Source organism: Gobius niger (genome assembly GCF_951799975.1).
Source record: "Gobius niger genome assembly, chromosome: 2".
In the NCBI taxonomy this organism is placed as follows: domain Eukaryota; kingdom Metazoa; phylum Chordata; class Actinopteri; order Gobiiformes; family Gobiidae; genus Gobius; species Gobius niger.
This window is the reverse complement of record NC_136853.1, coordinates 34973754-34996529: the sequence shown is the minus strand read 5'-3', so window position 1 is coordinate 34996529 and position 22776 is coordinate 34973754. Positions and strand designations below refer to the sequence as shown.

Genomic DNA, 22776 nt, shown 5'->3' with positions numbered 1-22776 from the left:
CAGTCCTTATCTGGTGGCTTGGCCTTGAAGGGAAAGTGAAATAGTTTGCAAGCAATCAAAGTTTATTTCTATATAGCACTTTACAACAACAGCAGGAAGACCAAAGTGCTCCACAGAAAGATAAAACAATTTACAGCAGCTCATATAGTATAGATAACCTATGTGCTCGAGGAATGACATTAAACTGATAGTCTGTAAGATCCAAAGTGAGGAGAGAGTGAGTGTAATTTGAAAGTGAACAATCAGAATGAGGCGGGAACAAACTTTCAAAAGTAAACAACCACGCTCCCTCCCCCCTCTCTCCTTAGGCCTGACAGGCAGGTTCACAAGAAAGCTCGTCTTATTGGCTAAAGTGATAGTCGGATTCTGGAGATTCTGATTAGGGAGGGAAACAAAAATATTACTCTTAAGTATTATTTAGGTTCCGTCAAACTGCATGCCCAGGCGCTCTATTAAATTGAACTTACAGAGGGCAAGGGGAATCTATTTACAAGTATATTGTAAATAAGCAGTGCCTTACAATAGAAACAATGAAAGTTTAAAATACAACGAAATATTGTCTTAATATTACTCAGGTAAGAAACAATCCAATAAGCTATTCACTATAAGCTATTATTCCGCCCACTTTTGCCTCTTTTTGCCACGGATCGGCGCTTCTGTTGAAATGACACTTCCGGTCAAGCGTAAAGTCCGTTCACTAAGAAGCGAACAAGGGGAAATGTTTGCTGATAAAATATGATGTGCAGTAGATTGATTTGTGTAAAATGTCCAATGTTCATTTGCATCAACAAGTCAACACGGTTTCGGATCCAAAGTGGTGCATGTTTTCCCTGTGCGCACATTAAAACTGAACCCAAGCATCGGACGTGACAAATTCAGTCCCTTAGGCTTCGTCTTGTAGAGAGTTGAGATGGATTTTAATGGGCAGCTTACCAAAGCAATGTGGCGGCCACTGAACTGTGTGTTGGGCTAAAAATACGAGTGCTGACCTACAGCTGTAAGATGTGGTCACTAACCCTCCGGTGTGCCTGCTTTTAAGTGTCCCCATACAGAGCCATCAAATTACAGATGGCCAGACCCCTCATCCAAGGAGCTTTTTGGGTAGGCAGTTTTATTGTGGAGTGGCATCCTAGGCATCCTAAGAGGAAAAGGGTGAAAAAAGTGTATCTGGGGTTCATCACAGGCCACGCACATTTTTTTTTTTTTTACCGTCAGTTACTAAGCCATGGTACCTTCTTATTGTGTTTAAGAAGACAAAAATATTAGGCAATAAAATGTTATCGTGAGGCGGTGCATTTTGTGAGAATTGCACTTTGTGTCCAATCTGTATATGTTTCACCGAGATCTGAAATATTTGATGTTGCTTGATGTAATTTTGTTTTTATGTGTGCTGCTGACTTGTCTCGTTTAACCTTGTAAAATAAAATAAAAACCTAAAAAGTCAATGATTGTTACTCGAGCTTCAGTAGGGAGGAGAGTGCGAGAAGGTCAGTGTACTTTTGCCTTCATTGCATTTCCAATTTTAAAAGGAAAATGCAAAATCAAGAATTCTGCAATATGAAAAAAAAAATGACAAGTGACTCAGCTATATTTGAAAAAATGATTCAGTCGACACATTTGTATAAGTGATTTGCCTCAGGTGCACTGTGCTTGGGTCAGACTGTTTTTAATGCAGGCTACTAGTTACCATAGACATGCACTAGCCTAGCACTAGCCTAGCACCACGAAACTCTTCAAACTCTTTTTTAATTCTCTGCATGAATTAAAATATATATATATATCTCCAGAGATCAACAACACGCTGGATCACTAGGAAATGAGGCCCTATGTCAAAAATCCTGAAATATCCCTTTAACCTTTTATTAATTAGGTTGATCATTTTCTGCGTCAACTCGATTTCTCAGAAGATAAACACATGACTGAGCTTCATGCGTCCTCAGAGCGGATCTGTGCGCTCTAGCCAAATGCGAATGGCACGTCCTGTTGACACGGGCGTGGCTCATGGTGCTCTACTCGCTGTAAATATTAGTTTCTTATGTATTTGTTGTTTTCTATTTTACTGCTGCAGTACGCTCAACATATTGTACCTGGACACTGAGGGCAAACTCGAAAACGATACGGTTCATCTCAAGGGGTCATTCCTCTTTAATAATGAAATGTCAAATACATTTTTTGTTCATTTATTTTTGGTGCATTACACATGTGCACATATGATGGAGACCAAACATCTCCACCCTCTTGCTTTTCCCCTACACCCCATATATCCTCGAGTCAAGCGCGTGTCGCACATAAATAAAAGTGGTGATGATGATTTCCCAAGAGAGCTTCGAACTACTGCATACCACCCGTTTATATACGACTTCTGCAATACAGCTGTCCAACCAGAGCTGTCAGCCCGCCCTGCTGGCCAACTGCCCGGCTATGTGTTTGAGCCACACGCTGAGGAGGGGGAATAAAACGTCTACAATCATGAATACTTCATAACTTCACTGTTCTGCGTCGGCGGTAAAGCCTTGTAAACACTCGATTTATCTGTGCTCAGCTCAAATAACGCCGCTTTTACAATTGAGAAATCTATAGTGGGGTTTAAGAGTGTAATATAGTGGGTAAAAGAACACAGTTGGCTGACCAGGGTGCCATATGCAATGAACTTCTAATAAGAGTCATTATAGTGTTTTAGTGTTACAGAGCTGTAGTCAAGAAGACCACACAGAAACGACTACAGTGGTCTTAATCAAAGCTCCACAAACAAATGTCATGTTTTCAAAGTCCTTTAAAAGGTCACACTCTTGGCAGCAATACAAAACATGCTCCTAACAACACAGAAAATGCTATTTTTGCAGTGGGTAATCAAACAATGTAATGTATTTACTCCTTAATATGAACATGCTCCTCAATCTGATCAGATGGGATTTAAGTTCCCTTTCTTAGTCACTGTGAACCCAGAACCTCCATGCAAATGCGCTTATTCGATATCACCTTCAGCTAAGTGTTAATAAATGAATAATCACTACTCATCAATGCAGCTACATCTACAAATCCCTAATCTTTTTGTTGCAGTAAGTCGGTGACATTTGAAAAGTTTCCTTCTCATAACATTTGTATTCATGCCAGAGGACATAGCCGCTACTGTATCTTCCTCCCGTACGTGTTGAAAGGCAGTAAACTTCTGGAGAGGACCGGTCTGTTCTGTTTTAAGGAGCACACTCCATGCCTGTGTCAGAATGCTCCGTAATGCTATGACTATGAGACCTATTCCAATCAGGCGGTGGCAAAGCACTTCTCGTGTCTGTGGTGTTCACATACCTCCTCGGCACATTATGTTTGGAACACCTTTCTCTGCTTGTACCTACGAAGTATGGTGATGTGGCTGAAGGTCACACAACTTTTCTAGTTTTCTAGTCTATTTGTTTGTTCAGGGGAAGTTATTAAGTGGAGTGTGGCATCAGCAGGAGAATGGTCTAAAGAGGCCTGTTTGTCTGAAAGTCCTATTAAATAATAATAAAAAGCTAATAAAAAGTTTAAAGAAGTTTTCTCAGTTTTACTTACTGCTTTTCATCTTAAAGGGACTATACGGAGTTTAAAAATGTTAAAATTAAGTATTTTCCTCCCCCTACATGTTCCAGCAATGTCCTAATGTGTAGAATGAGCCCAGACCTGTTCACCACAACTGCCTCTAAAATCCTGCACTGTCACTTAAAAAGGCACAAGCTTAATATAGAAGGTGCAGTTACAAGTATGACCTGAGGTGGCAGTAGTGAGTATAAAATGGCTAACTTGCATCTAGCCCCTTTAAAGCCGTACTAAGTAACTTGTTTACCTTAATACATTCCTTTTTGTAGTCCTTCTAATACAAGTGTTTATGGGACGATTGAGGGGTCTTTAATCTTCCCTTGGTGTCCCTGGCCAGAAAACCACACATGCAGCTTTCCCTGCTCCGACCCGGAGGCCTCAATACACACTAATGGAATGGTGTTTACAGCCAAGTTTGAGTGAAAAAAATGTATCTCCATTGTGTAATTGGATGTACAGTATCCCTCTATCCCTTTGTCTTTTCTGTCAGCGTAGTATTTACTCTCACAGACAATTAATGAGTAAAAAACTGCAGCATACTACGACACCTGCAGTGGCCCTGATGGCCTCTAGGGGCATGAGTTACTTAGTTCACCTTTAAAGATGCTTGATATGATGTGTAAAACATCATATCAAAACATGCAATATGAAGACACACAAAACAATTTGCATACATTTTGGTAAATAAGCAGAAACTAAACCATTTTGACTCAATTGTCCAGTGTGTGTTTGAACAATATATACACTACAAAATCGAATTTGTGACAGAGCCCTCAAGTAATAATAGAACCTGCCGCAAAAAGGAAATGAAAAAAAAAAAAAACGAAAGTGAGAGAGAGAATAAAAAGTGTAACAGACTAATGGGAAAAGGTTGTTCTTTTAGTTTTATCTCGCAGCATTGCCTTATATCATTAGCAGTTCTATTCACATGTGGCCCAGATATTTAAGCCATCAGGTCACATGATCACAACAAACAACCAATCATAGTATCATAGTCAACATCTTTAAGCTGCCACTATAGCTTTTGGGTGAATGTAAAAACAAGATGAAATCAAAACACATTCAAGTTCGATTTAAAGCGACATTCATACACATTTTCGTTGAGGCATAATCCAATCCATAATCCAAGTAACTATATGCAAATGCAGTGAAAAATAAAATGAAATTCAGCCTTGAGGTTCACACATGCATGTACGCCCACCTTTAATTTTCTTTTTCACGCATTTGTTCTCAGAAAGCAAACGAGCAACATTTGTAAAATATGCATTCATCTTAAATATAGGGACATAAACATTTGGTTGATTTAATGTGATCTTTTTTACTGCTATGTGAGTCTTTTGTGCAGCTGTTTTGTATTTATTTATTTTGCTTTTTTAAACGTTTTATTGCTTATTGCTTTTATTGCTGAATGACATTTTAATTTTTGAATATCCGCATTTCGTATCAAGTGAAAAAATAATAATAAGAGATGCACCATGTAAAGCATAAATGTTTTTGTTTGAAGTTCCTGGTTACTCTCTTTGCTCTATAGCGCTTCATGTCGACTTCGAATTTACATAACATTGCAGTTGGCTGACGGGCATTGAGATAAGGTTCTCTGGAAACCTCATGGTGTGTTTAGTTAGTATAGTGAGGCGCACTCAAATGCACTTATCAAAAAGAGCAGAAGATAAAGAGTGGAAAGTTTAACAGAAAAGCCAAGGTTGGGTCAGATGATTAACAGTAAAACTCTCGAGAGAGTTTCCAGTGAAAAGACAGAGATACTGCAGCTCCATAAAATAACAATAATTAACAAAGGCTGTTTAAGCTTTTACCCATGTGTAACATTACGCCATCATGAATTAAATGCAACAGTTATTTTAGTGGTCACTGTTATTTATCAAAGCTAGTAATGTGAATGTGTTTTATTTATGATTATTATGCACCTAGTGTTTTATGCAGACAATATGCAGTGCACTATAACTAGATGCACTGTACAAAGTATCTCACATGGACTGCTTTGGTGGGATTTCAGCAACTTGAAACAATTATGCGAGATCCAAGGATTCAAGGAACATTAATGTCGCTATAATCAAATAAAATAGCTTTGCATTCAAATACATACTTGTGTGACATGTAACATTATTAAAGTACATGGAACCTGGATGCTCTCAATAGGCTGTATGGACGCAATGGACACTTTCACGCCCCGCTGTATCGGTCGTGTGTGTTGATTTACATCCTCAATGGCGACGTTCAGTGATCACCTGCTTTCATTTGACTAGTTGGATAGCATCAAACAAATATAGCCAATGTTTTCTTTATTCTTCCGATAAAAAATGACTTGTCTTTGAAAAGTGTGTATTGTTGTATGTGTATGTGTGTGTGAGAAATAAACTAAAACTAAACTAACTGCACATGTTTTTATCCATTTGTTATGATCTAAAGGCTTTTCTTCACTGCACACAGATGATTTCCAGTGAAGCTGATAACCGTGATGATAGGCAGATTGTTCTGTTTGAAAACATGTTCCCCCTCCCATGCCTCTTGTCTGGGTATTTGCATTACCGCCATGTGCTCTTAAATACATGTTTTATTATAACAACTTTGTCGGGATTGGTCCAAATGAGACCCACGGTATTTTTATACGACAGCTCATTGGCTGCTGCACCCGACTCTATAGTGAAACACAGCGCGGAGCTTCCAGACAGGAGATCCATGGGCGTCTGTACTATGAGAAAGTAGTCCCTATTTGCGCAAACGTTTTTCATAGTAATTTACCAATAATCATCGGATAAAAACAGCGATGCGAAAAGCACGTAAAAGCGCAAACATTCTTACGTGGAGTTTCTTATTTTGTCCCCCTGGTTTGAAATGGAGAGTCGAGTTGAATTAGTGGCGGAGGAATATCTATATCACGCTCCGCGTCAAAATATTGGCGAGTGAAGACCGCGCCAAAGCTCAGAGAGCGGCGACTCTTCGTGAAACAGCACACACTGCAGAGGAGCTCCAGCACAGTTTACCTCCGTTTCGGCTGCTGGACACATCTCGAAGATCACTCTTTTCAAACTTTGTGGGACTGATTTTTTTTGTCATCTGAGACATCCTATTCAACATTTGGAAACAGATTTGACGTTTTTTTTGGAGAAAATGTTGTTCAACTTTACGGTCGTGACCCAGGTCTGACGGGGCGGTGCGGCGGAGTTGCCGCACTGTTGGACTGGATATAGTCTATTACGCGCTTTCAGACAAGAAGGTCCGCGCCCCAGCTCACATCCCGACACCACGACTGGACTGCTTTTTCTACCAGTACCACTGTCATCCGACGGTATAGGATTTGACTTCACCGGCTTTTCACTTTGAATATGTTGCTGTCAAAGTTTGGTTCATTTTCGCACATTTGCAATCCTTCAAGCATGGACCACCTACCAGTGAAAATACAGCTCCAGCCGGGTACGTGTTTTGAGTGTTGCGTTTGATTACAAATCTAGCTTCTATGATGGACTCGTTTAGACGTTTTAATGCTGAGTGGCGTAATGTTGCTCAACCTGACCTCGCGCTAAGCAGTGGGTTATTATGGGAACAGGGCTCGTCTTCAAGCCGATGTATAATAATCACGAATTCCCTCGTGCTTTTTTTCCCCCCCTGCAGTCAAAGTGGAGAAGGAGCCGTTTGAGAAGGTTTACCAGGTGGGCTCCGTGTTGGGAAGTGGAGGCTTCGGGACTGTTTACGCCGGGAGCCGGATTTCTGATGGCGCACCGGTAAGTGGCTGTGTTTTGATGCTCCATGTGGCCGCCATGAAAGCGCTCGTCTTTCACATACGAGTTATTACACACTGTACATATCCCGGATTTGTTGTGCTTATTTTTTGATACGTTTGTTCTCCAGGTTGCTGTGAAACACGTCGCAAAGGAGAGAGTGACCGAGTGGGGCACAATTGTAAGTACCCGTGTCGTGCGTCGTTTGTTTTGGTTCACCCTCCCCTTGGTAGCCGGGTGGGGGATGTGAACTGCCTGCGCGCAACACACACGCATCTTTAGGCCTTACGTGTCTTTCTGTTGACGCTAACGTGATTATTATTATTATTATTTTTTTTGCAGAACGGGTCAATGGTGCCTTTGGAGATCCTGCTGCTCAAGAAGGTCAGCTCGTCTTTTCGCGGAGTTATTAAACTGCTGGACTATTACGAGCGCCCGGATGGCTGGCTCATTGTCATGGAGAGGCCGGAGCTCGTCAAGGACCTTTTCGACTTTATCACCGAGAAGGGCGCGCTGGACGAGGACACGGCCCGGGGGTTTTTCCGCCAGGTTTTGGACGCGGTCCGGCACTGCTACAGCTGCGGCGTGGTGCACAGAGATATCAAAGACGAGAATCTGCTCGTGGACCTGCGCACCGGGGAGCTCAAGCTTATTGACTTTGGCTCGGGGGCGATCCTCAAGGACACGGTCTACACGGATTTTGACGGTGAGCGCCTCGTCGACACGGCAACTCAAACGCACGCACTGTAATTACGCCGGTGTTATTTTGTTACGGATTGGCTAAAATGGTCCGCCGCGTGGGCTGCGCTGAGTTTGCCCTTGATACTCCCGTGCTATATTCAGCTACGGAGGCGTTCGCGAGGCTGTGACGCAGTATCTGTATTTGGTTGAGGGTTTTCCTCTCGTTTTACGCCTCTCTCGTCCATTTGTCGGAGGGCTTTACGGATGCGTTTTTGCGCGACGATGACGCATATGTTATGGAGGCAAAGATGGGCTATAGGCTCTGTCAATAACATTTGTTTTATTCTGCGAGCCATCATTTCCTTAAGGCAGTGGTCGTACTTCGTCTGTTTTTTTGGGTGATTTCTGCCGGGAAAGCCTGAGTCACACGCTTCCCGTTGTGCTGTTAGGTCAATGCCACGTAACATCTGTTTGTTGTGAAACCTGAGTCGGAGTTTCACGTGATGGGCTCGCGTTGCCTTTTTTTTTTTTTTTCTCTCTCTCTCTCTCTGTTTGGTTTCCAAGTTCCCTCCTTCTAACTGGAAAGGAGGGGTGGCGAGGGCGAGGGTGGGGGGGAGGGGAACGGAGCAGGTCAGCTAGTTTGTGTATTGTGGCCAAACATAAGATGGAAAGCATTTCAGCCATGACTCAGCCTTTTCAAACACAGACGATTTTTTATTTTACGTTTTTGTTTTTTTTTGTTTTTTTTCACTCCTGCTACAGTACACTGTTTGTAACTTACACACACCACAAGTCTTTTGTGTTCCTGACAATCCCTGACTAATGCAAATTCTTTTTTGTTTTTGTTTTTAAAGGTACAAGAGTCTACAGTCCACCAGAATGGATCCGGTTTCACAGATACCATGGGCGTTCGGCGACTGTGTGGTCACTAGGGGTGCTGCTCTATGACATGGTGTGCGGAGACATCCCCTTCGAGCAAGACGATGAAATCCTCAGAGGCAGACTGTACTTCAGGAGGAGAATTTCTGCAGGTAAATATGGCCCTAGCAACCAAAACCAGCAGACTCTATCGCCCTCTTGCTTTAGCACATGGAACAACTCGCAGAGCAAAGAGTTCTATCAAGCCATTGTTATGCTTTTTATTTCGATTTGAGATGGACGTAGGCTAGCTTTAACACGAGAAACCAACTACTATGTAAACAGTTAAGATCTCCCTCGACACATTGTGTGTTAGCAGTTCAGTGAAAAGCATGTGTGCAGTCTTTCCACTGACTGCCTGGCCACCTACACAGTAGCATATTGTAAATCCCCTCACACTGACTCACCCTAGCATAGCTTACTGTTCTCGTCATAACACTCTATGACTAATAAAACTGTTCATTTGAGAGTCTTTGTAAACAGAACTCTCATCAAAACGTGTCTGCTCACTCTGAAACAAGACTAATGTTGTCCGTTTGTGCTTTTTTTTCCCCCTCCTCCAGAGTGCCAGCAGCTCATCAAGTGGTGCCTGGCTCTGCGGCCCTCGGATCGGCCCACGCTGGAGCAGATCTGCGACCACCCCTGGATGAGAGCTGCTGTTGTGGAGTCCACCCCCAAATCACAGGAGGAGCCCAGCGTGAAGGGCGACATTCGGTTGCGCACCATCGACACAGACTCTTCGTCAAGCACAAGCTCAAGCAAGGAGAGTCTTTGAGGATGGACGGCAAAACCCTGGACTCTGTGAACTTAAAATAGACTCAGAAAAAATTACTGTCTGGCCCATTGGTGGCTGAAAAAAAGTACTTTAATTTTCCTCTTTTGTAGGGAATTTCTAATTTATTACTTTTGCGTACCTTCTTCTTTTACTTTGAAATGACTCAATTTGTTTCCTTAAAAGGGAACATTATAACTGTTCGGATGGTCTTACCAGCAATATTTATTTCTCTTTCTTTTTAATAACTATATTTGTTTTGTTACGAGGCTGGTATATGCAGCTGGCAAGGCCCTCCTACTAGACATGACCGCTCTCATAGAGCTCAGAGACCCTTTTTTATTATTATTATTTAAATGTTTTCATTTTGATTTTGGAGTGCCTTTTTTTGGAAAGCTGCTTTTCAGGGGGCTTTCGACTAGTCAATAACTCTAATTTATAGCAGATTGGCCATCGCCTGGCGGGGAAGTTGTGCTACACAGTGATGGTGAAGGTAATTTTAGGCTTCGTTTTATGCCCTTGTCTATCACTGTATGGCCAACCTAAAACTGAAGGGGCTCATTCAGACAGGATAAAAGAAGGAGATGGTGATGGGGGCTGTGCTACAAAGAAATACTTGAAATACACTCTTTTAAACTGCTGCTCACTCACTCAAGCCTGAACAGGTGTTTTGGAAACTGGATCCTGTCACTTCTGAATGTCTCCAAAATGTTGACCCTCACAAAACGACCCCCTCCTCTCTCCTTCTCTGACTTGACTTTTTACTGCTAATCTCTTAAAGCCTATACCGCCATATCACTGCTACTAAAACACCACACGGCCCCTGCTCCCAGCCTCTCTCAGTTTCGGGGGGGAGTGAGAGAAATGCACAATCAATGCAATATTCATGAACTTAAAAACTATTGTACAGATTTTTTTTTCCCCCGTCTTTTTTTTGTGTGTGTACTTTTTCTACCCCTTTGCATTTAATTTATTCGTTCAAAATGTAGACATTCCACAGTTTTGTGGTTATTTATTTATTTATTGTTTATGCTTAACCCCCCCTCTTTTTTGTGCATATTCTCGGCCTTTAATTCATTATTTCATTCCTAACTTATTTTTTAGATTCAACATGTTATTGGTTTTTTCTTAAAAAGATGTGGAGTATGCACTGAAGCAAGTTAATGTTGAACAGAATAAAACAGTTTACTTTAAATTGAGAGAGCAATGAATGTTATTTATAATTTATAAAGTCTGTTATGTCAAAAGTATCTGAAAATCCATCTAATTTATGTACTGTCAAAATGTTCACATGGCCTCGAACTAACACCTTTCAGTTTTGCTGTGTGACCTGTGGATCTGAAGGATGGATATTGCTATTTTTTGATACAAGAATTTCAATTAAACTCCCTTTTTATGTACATAAATATATCCACTGCTGTCTTGAGTCTTCTTAAACATGTATGTATGTGTATGTGTATGTATATGTATGTATGTGTATGTATGTATGTATGTATGTATGTATGTATGTGTATCAATGTACAATATCATCGTACCAGGCAAACTTTAAAAATTATTATATTACATATTTACATTATTTCAAGTTATTTTAATGAAAGTAAATCTTTTATCCCATCTTCTTTTGCTTTAAACAGATACAAAATATGAAGGACAGGTCTGCAAAGGACTAAATTCATCAAGAGCAATATTAATTGCAATAGTATAATCTATGAATGTGATTAGGATTATGGGATTGACTTGATTTAAAAGTCAAGGGGGTCTTTTACCAAGGACTGGATCAGCAGCAGAGGCATGTGCGCACACAGCATTCTCTCATTTTGTTCCCTGATATAAGGCAACCTTGATAGTCAAGGTGCCTGTTTAATAACATGTATTATTATCACATATCAGCTGTGGGGGCCTAAACTAATACAGGCAATTTCAAATATATCCACAAATATCTATGGACTTTGCCCCTCATCACTTGCTACAGTATTTAGCACATGTCTTGATAAATGACACCGTACTGAGTTAGTTTTTCAGAGTATAATACAGCACAGTATATGCTGCAGAAGAAATCGTTTGCACAAACTGCAAGACAAGCCCTTGCCCCTTGAGGGTGGGCTATTGTTAATACGTACATGTCCACCTCTATTTCCCAGCTGCACTAGACACTATAGTCATAATTGCATTTCAGCACGTGGCAGGACTGCGTGAACAGCCTATAGCACTCATTAACTCTATATGACAAGCTGCAGAAACCACAAGACTAAGTGGGTGAGGGGGTGAGTGGGGGGCTTTTGTCATAGAATACACAGAAAACCACTCATTGGTTTTCCATGTTATCCCCTAGTTGCCTGAGCTATAGTTCCACAACATAGATGGACGAGGAGGTTGTAACAGTGACTGGTGATTGGGCTGTGTGTTGTATGTGAGGGGGGTCCCATATATAAAAAAGCTGTTTTGTATATAAGTAGGTGCTGCCCCTTGTGGTGAGTCTGTGTATTTGATTGTGGTTTGTGACACACAGTATAATCCACAACTAATCAAATGATAAAATAATCCATTTAAATAAAAATATAAATCATAAAACTTAAAATGTGTTGATAAGGTTATATTTCAAATGACCTCTTTCTATATGACTATCACAAAACAAGCCTTATTTTGTGTGTATTATATGGCGTCATATTGTGCACATGGTTCTCTGCACTTTAGACCACTGCATGTGATTCTGAAAGTGGCAGTTCATTTTTCAGTCTTCTCTCAAGTGTTAACGTCCTTGACATGATTGAAATGCGCTCTGTGGTCTGATTCTGGATTGGCAACTCTAATTGCACACTTACCAGAAAGAGAACAATTAGATATGCGTCCATATCCAAGGCTTTGCATTTTAAAAATCTTGAGCGTACATTGAGAGAAAGTTTATCGAGGGCTTTGCTGCAAATGTTATATAGTTGAGTAAAAATGCACAGATGATACGACACATGCCCATTAAGCCTTTTTGCCAGACTCACTGTACATATGGGCACTTGATTACTCTATGAGCCAGCCCTTCAATCAGTCTTTGGATTTGCCTGAAGGAACAGAAGGAATTGGTTTATATGCATGGAAATGGTGTGTGTTTTTTAAAATGTATTTATTGTTTTATCTCTTCAAAATCATCTTGCCACATTAGATGGGCCGCCTGCGACATAAAAAAGACAGTAGTCAGTTGCTTTATTAGCACGTATGACAGCAGACATCTAAAGACATGATCTTCAATCACCGGCTTGTTAACCTGCCTGGAGTTGTATTCATTGCGGTTTCCATGCCATTATTCAATCACCAAAAGTTGACTGCTTGCTTGCTAAAGATCTATCATGAAAGCACTAATTCTAAATGATTTGTCAAACTCAATGCATGACATCTGTGTTGGAGTGTTGAGTGCATGGTAATTCTCCATTGTCTCTGTGTCTCTGGGCGTTTGATACGCAAATTACCCAGCAACTTGTCTTCATCATGGGCCTTCTGCTCTCAGACTAAGAACTATGGAGGGGGTATCATCCACTCCTACTGTGAAATCCTCATTAAGTGTGCCGGGCAGATGCCGCACTGTTGTCTCACTGAGCTCAAATCCTGATTCCAAAAGCTGCTTATATATCATTAATCAATGGCACTTAATGCGGCCGCAAAGCAACTAGATCTTTGTAAAAAAAAAAAAAAAAAATCGTCCTCCTCTGATACTGAGAACGTATTTGCGAGATAAACCACAGAGGTAGCACCAAATTAACTAAAAAAAAAAGCTTCTTCAAGGTGCAAGTTCAGCCTTGGTTCTCTATCTTTGCCCTGACAGACTGGCGCCACCATGCAGATATTTCGTGTACAGTGGTATGCTCTTTTATTGCATGTTTGTGAGAAAGTTAAGTCTTTAAAGATAAGCCTGTCTCTAAATGTCAGACTGTCTCCACACGCTGTTCATTATGCAACGTCCTGAATTGTTCTGCGAAACGCGGCATCAGTGGTGCTAGACTCGGCAGCAACAGGCCGCAAGTTGGACAAAAGTTTTAAATGGAGACACAATACAATTTTTGTTCTTATAGCCAGTCCTTTGTGTTGATTTTCGTACCCGACGGCCCTGAAGAAAATCAAACGCAAAAGGTCTGGCTATGAGAACAAAAATGGCATTCCTAGAAAACCTAATGAATCTAATTTGACTAGAGACACAACAGTCTTTTATTGTTTGTTATGTAACATTTCACTTTATCCTTGATACCTGCCCAATTTAGTGCAATGTAATGTACTACAGTATGTAACCATGTGTAAAAACATGTACCTGTGGGTTATATGCATGATGGAATAATATGTATTTGTATTTTAAAGGTACATAAAGTAATATGACCCTAACCTTAAACATGCACTATGTAACTTTTTAGGTGGAAAAAAAAAAAGACTTGATATTTGCATGTATTTGACCTTTAAGTGACTCTGTGGCGTTATGGGATCAATTGTTTTGGGGTTTCTGTCCCGTTTCTGGTACGAACCCCTAAAAACAATTGATCCTGGAGCGTCACAGAGGCCACTGTGAGGGAAAGCAAAGGCGCCATGCTGCACCCATAACGCCACAGAGTCAGGTAAAGGTCAAATATTAAGATTTGTTTTTTTCACCTAAAAAGTTGCATAGTGCACCTTTAAGCCCTAGCTCTAAGGGTCTCCTATGTCTTATTATATTATGTAATACACTAATACACATTATTCCATTGTGTATGTACTAGGTACAATTTATTATTATTGTTACGAAGCAGATTACATTGCACTAAATTTAGTTTTGGTACAGGTTGTGTGACCCATATAATTGTAGACTTCATTGTTCCTGTAGAGAAGTGTGTTTCTGCATCTGACCATCTTTTTTTTTAATATAGTTTTTTTTTTGTAGATAGTAATTTTTTGCTCATTAAAGTAGATGTGTACTGTTTATCTCGTTCACCAGTTGTAATCTACCTTAAACAAGCCCATACAAACAATGTTGCTTTACGTATTGCCATGACTCTTTCAGGAATTTGCATCACTGCTTTGTTAAGAGTCTGGAGTTCAGTGATAGGTCATGACTCTTCCCTCCTTCCAGTATTTTGTTTCTTTCACAATTTCGCCAAAGCAAGATGAGACTATAATTGGCAGCCATTTTAGGTGACAAGTTGCCAGACGATGAGGAAGAGCCAGATGGAGTGAGGGCCCATGGGCGCAGATGGGTGGGTGGGTGGCACAGGCTAGAGCTACTAAGCTCCAAGACCAGGCACAGAGATAGCTATACTTGAATTTACACCACAGTCATATTACCTCACTATGTAGTTTTTAGTGTATGTTAGTGTATACTGTACATATGCTCAAGTTGGATTGTGATATTGTGCTGTCCCTATAAATGTAACTTCTCACCCAAAAAGTGAAAACAAAAAGCAGCCACCACTAAAGTGATCATCTTTGCTGCAAAAATCTGCACTAGTTTAGAGTACATTTTGAAATATCGCAGATCTATGACGGACCAAATACAGACTAACTGTGAACTGGACTGACAAAGAATAGCATGGATAATATAGCTCAAGTCCATCTGGATCAGAGGTGGACAAACTGCGGCCCGAGGGCCTGACCCGGTCCCCCAAGCAATTTTATCTGGCCCTCGACACTCTTTCCATAATTTCGACATTTTTCCACGCCGCATAGCGTAGCGGTGTATCAGAGGCAGCATGACCATTCCCTGCTCTAATCGCTCTATACTTAAAATGTTTTTAATATGATTTATTTCATTAAAAAGCGACATTCAAATAGATACAACAAAACTGCTTAGTCAATGCAGTTTGAATAAAAAGGAGCAGAGAGAAGAGCGTGTTGTGATATCTGCCCTGTTATTGTGTTCTCATTTCTTCTTGTTGCATAATGAAGTTCTACTTGGAACCTTGTTAAGATCCAACCTAAAGTGTTTCACAAAATGACAAATACAAATGCATACAAATTACAGTTACAATCACAAAACATGGTCATAAAACAACCCACAATCCACTGGAATTAAAACGCTTTCTGGAACATGTCAGTTGTTCGTTTGCTCTTAAATCATCAACAGAATCAAGCAAACGTAAGGAGGACGGAAGATTGTTCCAGAGCGTTGGCAGCCTGGAGGGAGCGATCTCCTCTGGTCCCAGAATACGAGGGACCATAAGAAGGTTCTGATCCAAAGACCTCAGCCTCCGAGAGGTGGTATAGGGACATAACAAGTCTCTGATATAGGAGTGAGCTTGACTGTGCAAGGCTCTGAAAGTCAGCACCTGACTGGGAGCCAATGAAGGAGTAATTTGAGCCCTTCGGTTGGTGCGAGTCAGTAACCTCACTGCAGAGCTTTGTACCTGCTGAAGACGAGGCAGCTCGACACAAAGGTGCAGATAATCATTTCAAGATCATCTTTAGACACAATTGTTGTAACTCAAGAGATTTTCCTCAGCTGATAAATACAAGCTCTCAGGACAGGCTTTTACAACCACAAAAATGCAGCAACGAATATACTTGAATAGTGATTAATCAAACCTAAGCATCGTCCATTTCTCAGACACTATTGGTCGCGTTGTTGCATGCATTGTGCTTTTGTTTGTGACAATGAGAGTTATGGGACTCTAGGTAGACGCCCCAGGAGGCCACCCGCACACTGTCGCCCAAATCAGTAGGGCTTTGGACCTGCTTCATTTGAAACAGAAGCTGCACCTTAGCGACTGGTGTGGGGGCGACTGTCGATAGCACCAACGTGAAGGAAATCATGCGGAAGCTTTCTGTTTCAGTTGTTCACACTGGAAACGGAGAGAAAAGATGCAAGCATTGCACCTCCACACGTGACGGTAACTTGAAAAACATAGCTCTTGAATTGAATCAAAAGTGGGTTGCTTGTGTTGAGAATGTATCGCCTCAAACCCAATAGCTCATCTGTTCATCCTCATAAAGGTCTCGACAGGGATGGCTGGTCAATGGGCTTTCGGTGGACTAAGTTTCTGTCATTGTTTTGGGTTTTTTTTTAAAAGAAGAAATTGTATTTGTTATAGTTTTTATTTAATTTTAAGCACTGACTCGTTGCTGACTCTTCATCGGTCACATTCACTCGCACGCAGCCTCTCAAAAAACTTTGGGAAAATATCAAGGATAGGTGGATTATACAAATATTCTTTGTTTTGTTTTTTTATGATTCATTGAAATGGGATTTAAAGCTGGCCACACAAGATAAAGTGTGTGGAGTTTCAAAGAGGCCAAACAGAGACTCGATGCTCGCGGTGCTTGGTTTACTGTTTACTCTGCGCCGTGTACAGCACTGATTCATGCTCTCATATCATTGTGCTTGGGGTAAATGCATTGTTAGGCAGTAGTTCTGTTGTTTAAATTATGCTATGTAGCTGTTTGACTGCCGTTCATTGTGAAAACCTTTGCCTTGTTGTGTGTGTTACATGTCTGATGCTCTGAGCTCTGGGAATGAGAGTTATCTGTAACGTGTCTGTATTTGCTAACATGTGGTTAAATGCTTCTTTGTAGTTTGAAAAGCTGCAGTAAATGTGTTTAACCTCTTAACCTCCACCTGAACCAAGCACAACGGAAAAGTGCTGAAAAAGCAACAGTGACAATAATGCAATGTTAAAACGATGAAAACATGTCAAAAAAGCATCAAAAAAGCAATGAAAACATGATGAAAACATGACAAAAAAAAAGAGATCAAATATAGGTGTTAAATAAAGGTGAAAAAACAAGACAACAACACTAACTGGCGTAACGAAAGCCGAGCCAAAACATTGCACTATCCCCTTAAATGCTGGTTGTAAAGGTCTCAAGGCGTCAGTCTGCCACGTGGTTGCCAAGCACCCAAGCAACAACAACACCAGAGCAGGTGAACTGAGGTGACCACTGCTGTGCCAAGTCCGAACAAATCATCCCATCATTTCTAATTGTGTGCGTGTGAGTGTGTGTGAGAGAGAGGGAGAGGGTCAACTGCAGCTGGGAAGGCACGAGAAAAATATCAGCAAAACATAGTGAGAGAAAGGTGAGAAGAGATTATGGTAGGGGTTGAACAAGTGAGAGTGTGTTTGGAACAGGAACAAGATAATAATCACGGCGAGCTTTGTAATGTGATCAAAGCAGGGCCTGACCTCACGTGTGAAGTGTTGTTTGTTCGATCTGAGTGTCTATTCAAAATGATACAAGATACCGTTGAGAGAAGTAGCTCCAAAAAATATAATAAATAAATAAAGCAGCCGAGAATGTACAATATATGCAAATATTGTTTTGGGGATTTAATGGGATACAGAATACAGAAGAGAAGCTTTAAAAAATAGTATAGTATTTTGTTTATTGATCTTGTAAGTGGGCCGAGAAGAGGATCAGCTATAATTATGTCATTTAATGCTAATAAACGTATTTAAGTTACTAACTAGCTGAAAATGGTTCAAATGGCAAGTGTGCTCACAAGGATTCAGGGCAACGACATCTGTCTAGAAAAAAAAAAAAGGAGAAAAAAAACTCTCAAACAGTCCCAGTTTCACCAAGTTCACATCCCCAAACCGTGGGAACAGCTGTACATTCTCATTCCTCTTTGGGGTTGTCAGTGAAAAATCCACATCTCCTGCATGAAAATGATTAAAGAGTGTGCATTTCCCACAGGTATGTACCGACCACTTCACTCATCTCACAGACCCGTTCGCGTTTCTCTCCCAGGAATGCATGGGAGCAAACTACCAGTGTCCAAATAACTACTTTCTCCACACACTTCTCTTCCTCAGGCGTCTTCACACATACTGCGCTGCACTTTTCCTCACTGTCAAAACCATGGAACCGGGAGGAGTCTGGGAATTTGTGGGAACAAAGAGTTTGATGAGCTGAATTGTGGGTTTGTTTGGCTTTCTAAGAACCATCTGAGAAACTGAGAATGAATCTCATGACGTCAGCTTTAACTAAGTACAGACTGTTTTGATTGTAGAGGATACATTTAGTGCAGAAACACAACCTGCTGACTTTTGCACCAGTTCATTGGGATCACATTACCTCCAGCACATTCCTCTCTGTGATTTTTCTGCTGAAAAGAGGGAGGCATGATTTAGTGTTTGTTCTCATGTTCTGTGCTGCAGAGGTCACATCTTAATATGGACAGTATGTCCAAAACTCAATGTGGCACGTGTGCCCTTTACCTAGACACAGAAGACAAGGACACAAACACAGTCTGCACTGGCTCTAACCTTCAGATTAGTCTTACGCTTTACCCCTGTCTTCCAAAGTGGAACATCAGGGAGGGATTCTTATTGTATTTTCAGAAGCTTCATACACATGTTTCTTTTTGATACCAGCCATTAGTTAAAAATAAAGCTATATAAAAACTCCAATGGACACACATGTTTCTTCTGGTCAAATCTTTGCATGCTATGCAATGTTTTTGACATGCCAGTCACTGCCCATGACTATCTCACTGTCTGTCTGAACTATTTGTCTATTTGTGCAGTGACCTCCGGAGAATTCACAGGGAAGTCATGTGTCGCTTGCCCATTTCAGTCTTGGGAGTTTACAACAAGACATGGACGGATATTTTCAACAGATGTCTATGTTTCATTTTGCATCCAGAGAGCCTCCTCATGGCAGTTCCATCCTGATGGGCGACTGCTGGAGTCATTCTGTTAAAGCCACACCACGTAGAATTTTACCCAATAAATAAAATTGAAGAAGAAGAACTTTATGTATACAGCGCCTTTCACAGTCAAGTCACAAAGCGCTTTACATGAAACAATTACACATTCACCCCATACTCTGTGGTAATTGAAATAGAAGCATTTATTTTATGATAGATATTTTCCTTGTTGAAAAATACCTCATAAATGTACAAACAAACATGTGCTTTTGCTGTGAGCAGCTCAGCTCTCCTGAGACGTGACTGTAACTTTCGTCTCCATGGAGACGTTGACTAAAGTCAGCAGAATTTGAGATTTAAACAGGTTAGGTCCTCATCCAAATCCACTCTTTCATCAACCACTGCATTTTCTGTTCTGAGCTGGTCATTAGGAGCGTGTTTTGTACCGATGGCAACAGTATAGTCCAAAATGTTACACAGTGTGCCTTTAAGGGCCGGGGAGCACTTAATCCAATACAATGATCTGTCTTGTTTATTTGCAGATACACCACTGTGTCAAGGCCAAAACATGCATGAAGAAAAGGAAAGAATTTTATCTGCATAGCGCGCTTTATGTTTTTTTTTTGAGTTTTTTGGCCCCTTTCAATTATACTTGCTATATTTTAATATTAAACACCTGAGCAAAGGTCCGATCTGTGCCCCCACAGCTCGGCAAAGCCTCATGCACACTGAAAGCATTTGAACATTTTGAGAATCACACTTATTTACATACATTTCCTTGCATACTTTCATGATGAGCTTGCCTGTGACTCACAGGACCCACATGCAAACTGACATGAATTTAGTTGGTGGGAAAATGGAGTAGTGGGTCAAACTCGGATGCTGGTATGTAGAGCAGGACATAAAAGAAGGCTGGTTTACTGAAACCTGCTCAACATGAATGGCTCACAAAGATGTAAGATTAGAAAGTAATCCACACCATTATGTTTGAGCTTAAAGAGGGTGTAATTTATATGTTGTCTTCTTCTCACTCACGGACATGTAGCATAATGGCTGTGTCGAAACCGTTTGCAGGTGGCTTTCAGTGGATGCATCTGTACATATTTCGATACAAAGCTTTAAAACCACTGACAGAGTTTCCAAAAGGCTAAATTAGTCACTGTGCAAGGTCTGACTTCCTGTTTTAGTGCCTTTATGTCGGTATGTGTGTCAGGCAGCTCTTATGAAACTAATGTGTGCCAGTAAATACCCTGCTCTGAACTTTCTTGTGTCACCTCTGTCGGGAATGTAGTGGCTAGATACAACTATAGCTTTTACACACACACACACACCTACACACGCACACGCACACATTCACATTCACCCAAAACAAAGAAGTCTTAACCTGTATTCCAATTTAATATACTTCGTTTACCCACAAAGAAGTTTTTTTTTTAAATTTCCCACACCAGCTAAATACTCACCATGAGCTCAAAATGAAAGACGGGTAATTCCCCAGGCCAGCCCAGTCTGCAAGTTCCCACAGCTTCGCCCTCTACTGCCCAATGAATTGTCAGGGGAATTACTCGAACCAAATCAGAATATTTCCATTTGCTGCATGCGAGCATTGTGCAGGGTGTGTAATAGGTGAAGTATTTTCTGATGAATTGGCAGGTAAATTCTCACACAAGCACATGGTGTTGTTGTTGCTGTTGTGTAAAACCAGAGGTGAGAAGTGACAGGTACATTTACAGTACGTCCATTTACTTGAGCGGAAGACATTGAACTTTGAGTACTTGAATGATACAGTGCAAGAATCAACACTCTTGTTTTTGTGTATCATTGACAATATCAGAAACCTCACATATTACGTCTGTTGAATTACGTTACTATACTAAAACAAATCACTGAAACCTTTACACTAAAATTGTTCAAGTATCATCTTTTCTATTCTTATTGCCCCACCACCTATTACTTTGAGTTATATTATTTCATAGTGCTAGGCTTTTTATACATATTATTTCAAGTATATTTAATCCTTCTTGAGTAAATGTTTTTGGCTTCTCTGCCCACCTCAGTAAAATCCCTTCTATATTTAGCATCTGATCCAGGAAATACGTCAAGGTGACTGTATCCACCTGAGCGTAAAAGCCCAAAGTGACTGACCGTTTTCCTTCCTGCTGTCTCTTCTCCTCTCCATAAGCACTTCCTTATCTTCATCTTGATCATGAACTGCGGCTCAGCATGACCCAGAGCACATCCTGTCATGAACCATCCCCCAGTGGAGCTCAAGCACCTGTTGCTGCCCTTTGTTTTCAATGTCACTATTTATGTATGCGAAAACAACATCCACCCAAAACTAACCTTTGCACACTTTAAGCTTTAAAATGTTGCACATTCACTCAAAAATAATAATTTTGCTTTGGGTCTGAAGTACCGTCAAATGAAATCGATTTTCTAAGCGGATAGAAAGGGGTACTATATTGCAAGGCGTGATAATACTTTAGAGGCACTTCGACGTTCGTGCAGTAAAGTTTACCTTTAATTAACTATACTTGGATCGTGTAACTACTCATGTAAATGTATTTAAAAAACGCGGAGTTGCTTGGTCAATTCTAACCTCACCCCCTTTTGGCCCGATAGAGGAGAGGAGCAGAGGCTAAATGCTAACAACATCTTTGGTCTTTTTGCGTGACTGACAGCATAAAGACCAGACAGGTCGGCATTAACTCGTCTAAGCTCAGGTAAGAACATATCTCAGTATGGAAAAACGGTGGCCTGTTCTAGAAGATAGAAACTGCAGTTACACTTAAGACCTGAGGTGGCAGTAGCGAGTATAAAAATGACAACTTCCATAGTTATTGTTGTTCCTGGACAAAGTGTTTTATATTTACGAGAAATAACATTTCCATTTCAGTCTACGGGTGGTCACAATTTGAAACCAAAATATCTATAATAATCGATATATATAGTGTATAGTATATATAATAGAGCTGCTCAGCCAGATCGAACCATCATCCATTTTGTGCTTTGATGTTTGAAAAAGGCAGTAGTTTGTTTTACAGAAAACAAAAGACCTTTCGTAGGGATTTCTGAGATGTTCAGGGAATCTCCCTAGAAGTCCCTTAAATGTGAACATGATACCGTGTTCTCTTCTGGCTGACAAAGAACCACCTACTAACTTTTTCATACAGTGTACAATAATGAGTCCTGTGAACACCAGTTATAAAACGGTGAGTAGAGTGGTACAGTGTGGGTAGGTCAAAGCGAGCATAGAAGGTCACCACAGAAACAAATCCATTAAAAAAGAATAAATAAATCCTTTAAGCGTGTACTAGTTCTTCTGTGTGTTTGTTTAGTTTTAGTGCAAGATTTACAAATGATTTTCGGATTTTGTCAGTAATTTTGTATTGAACATTTCAACCAAGTGCTGTTTGTTTTGTGCTACTTTCAACTTTAAATTAATTGTTGCCATGGGGAATGTCTTCAATCCAACGGCTAACTTTTATTTATTTTTTACCAATTCA

The 22776-nt window shown here is 40.6% G+C and overlaps 1 protein-coding gene across 1 annotated transcript; it reads left to right on the top strand.

Moving 5' to 3' along the window:
- Nucleotides 1-6528: 6528 nt before the first annotated feature.
- LOC306960036 (serine/threonine-protein kinase pim-3) lies at nucleotides 6529-11089 on the top strand. The gene is made up of 6 exons (XM_079552299.1): nucleotides 6529-7005; nucleotides 7204-7313; nucleotides 7441-7491; nucleotides 7653-8016; nucleotides 8846-9022; nucleotides 9473-11089. Exons 1-6 carry the CDS (start codon nucleotides 6918-6920, stop codon nucleotides 9682-9684), a joined length of 1002 nt encoding a protein of 333 aa, XP_079408425.1. The 5' UTR covers nucleotides 6529-6917; the 3' UTR covers nucleotides 9685-11089.
- The last annotated feature ends 11687 nt before the right edge of the window (nucleotides 11090-22776 follow it).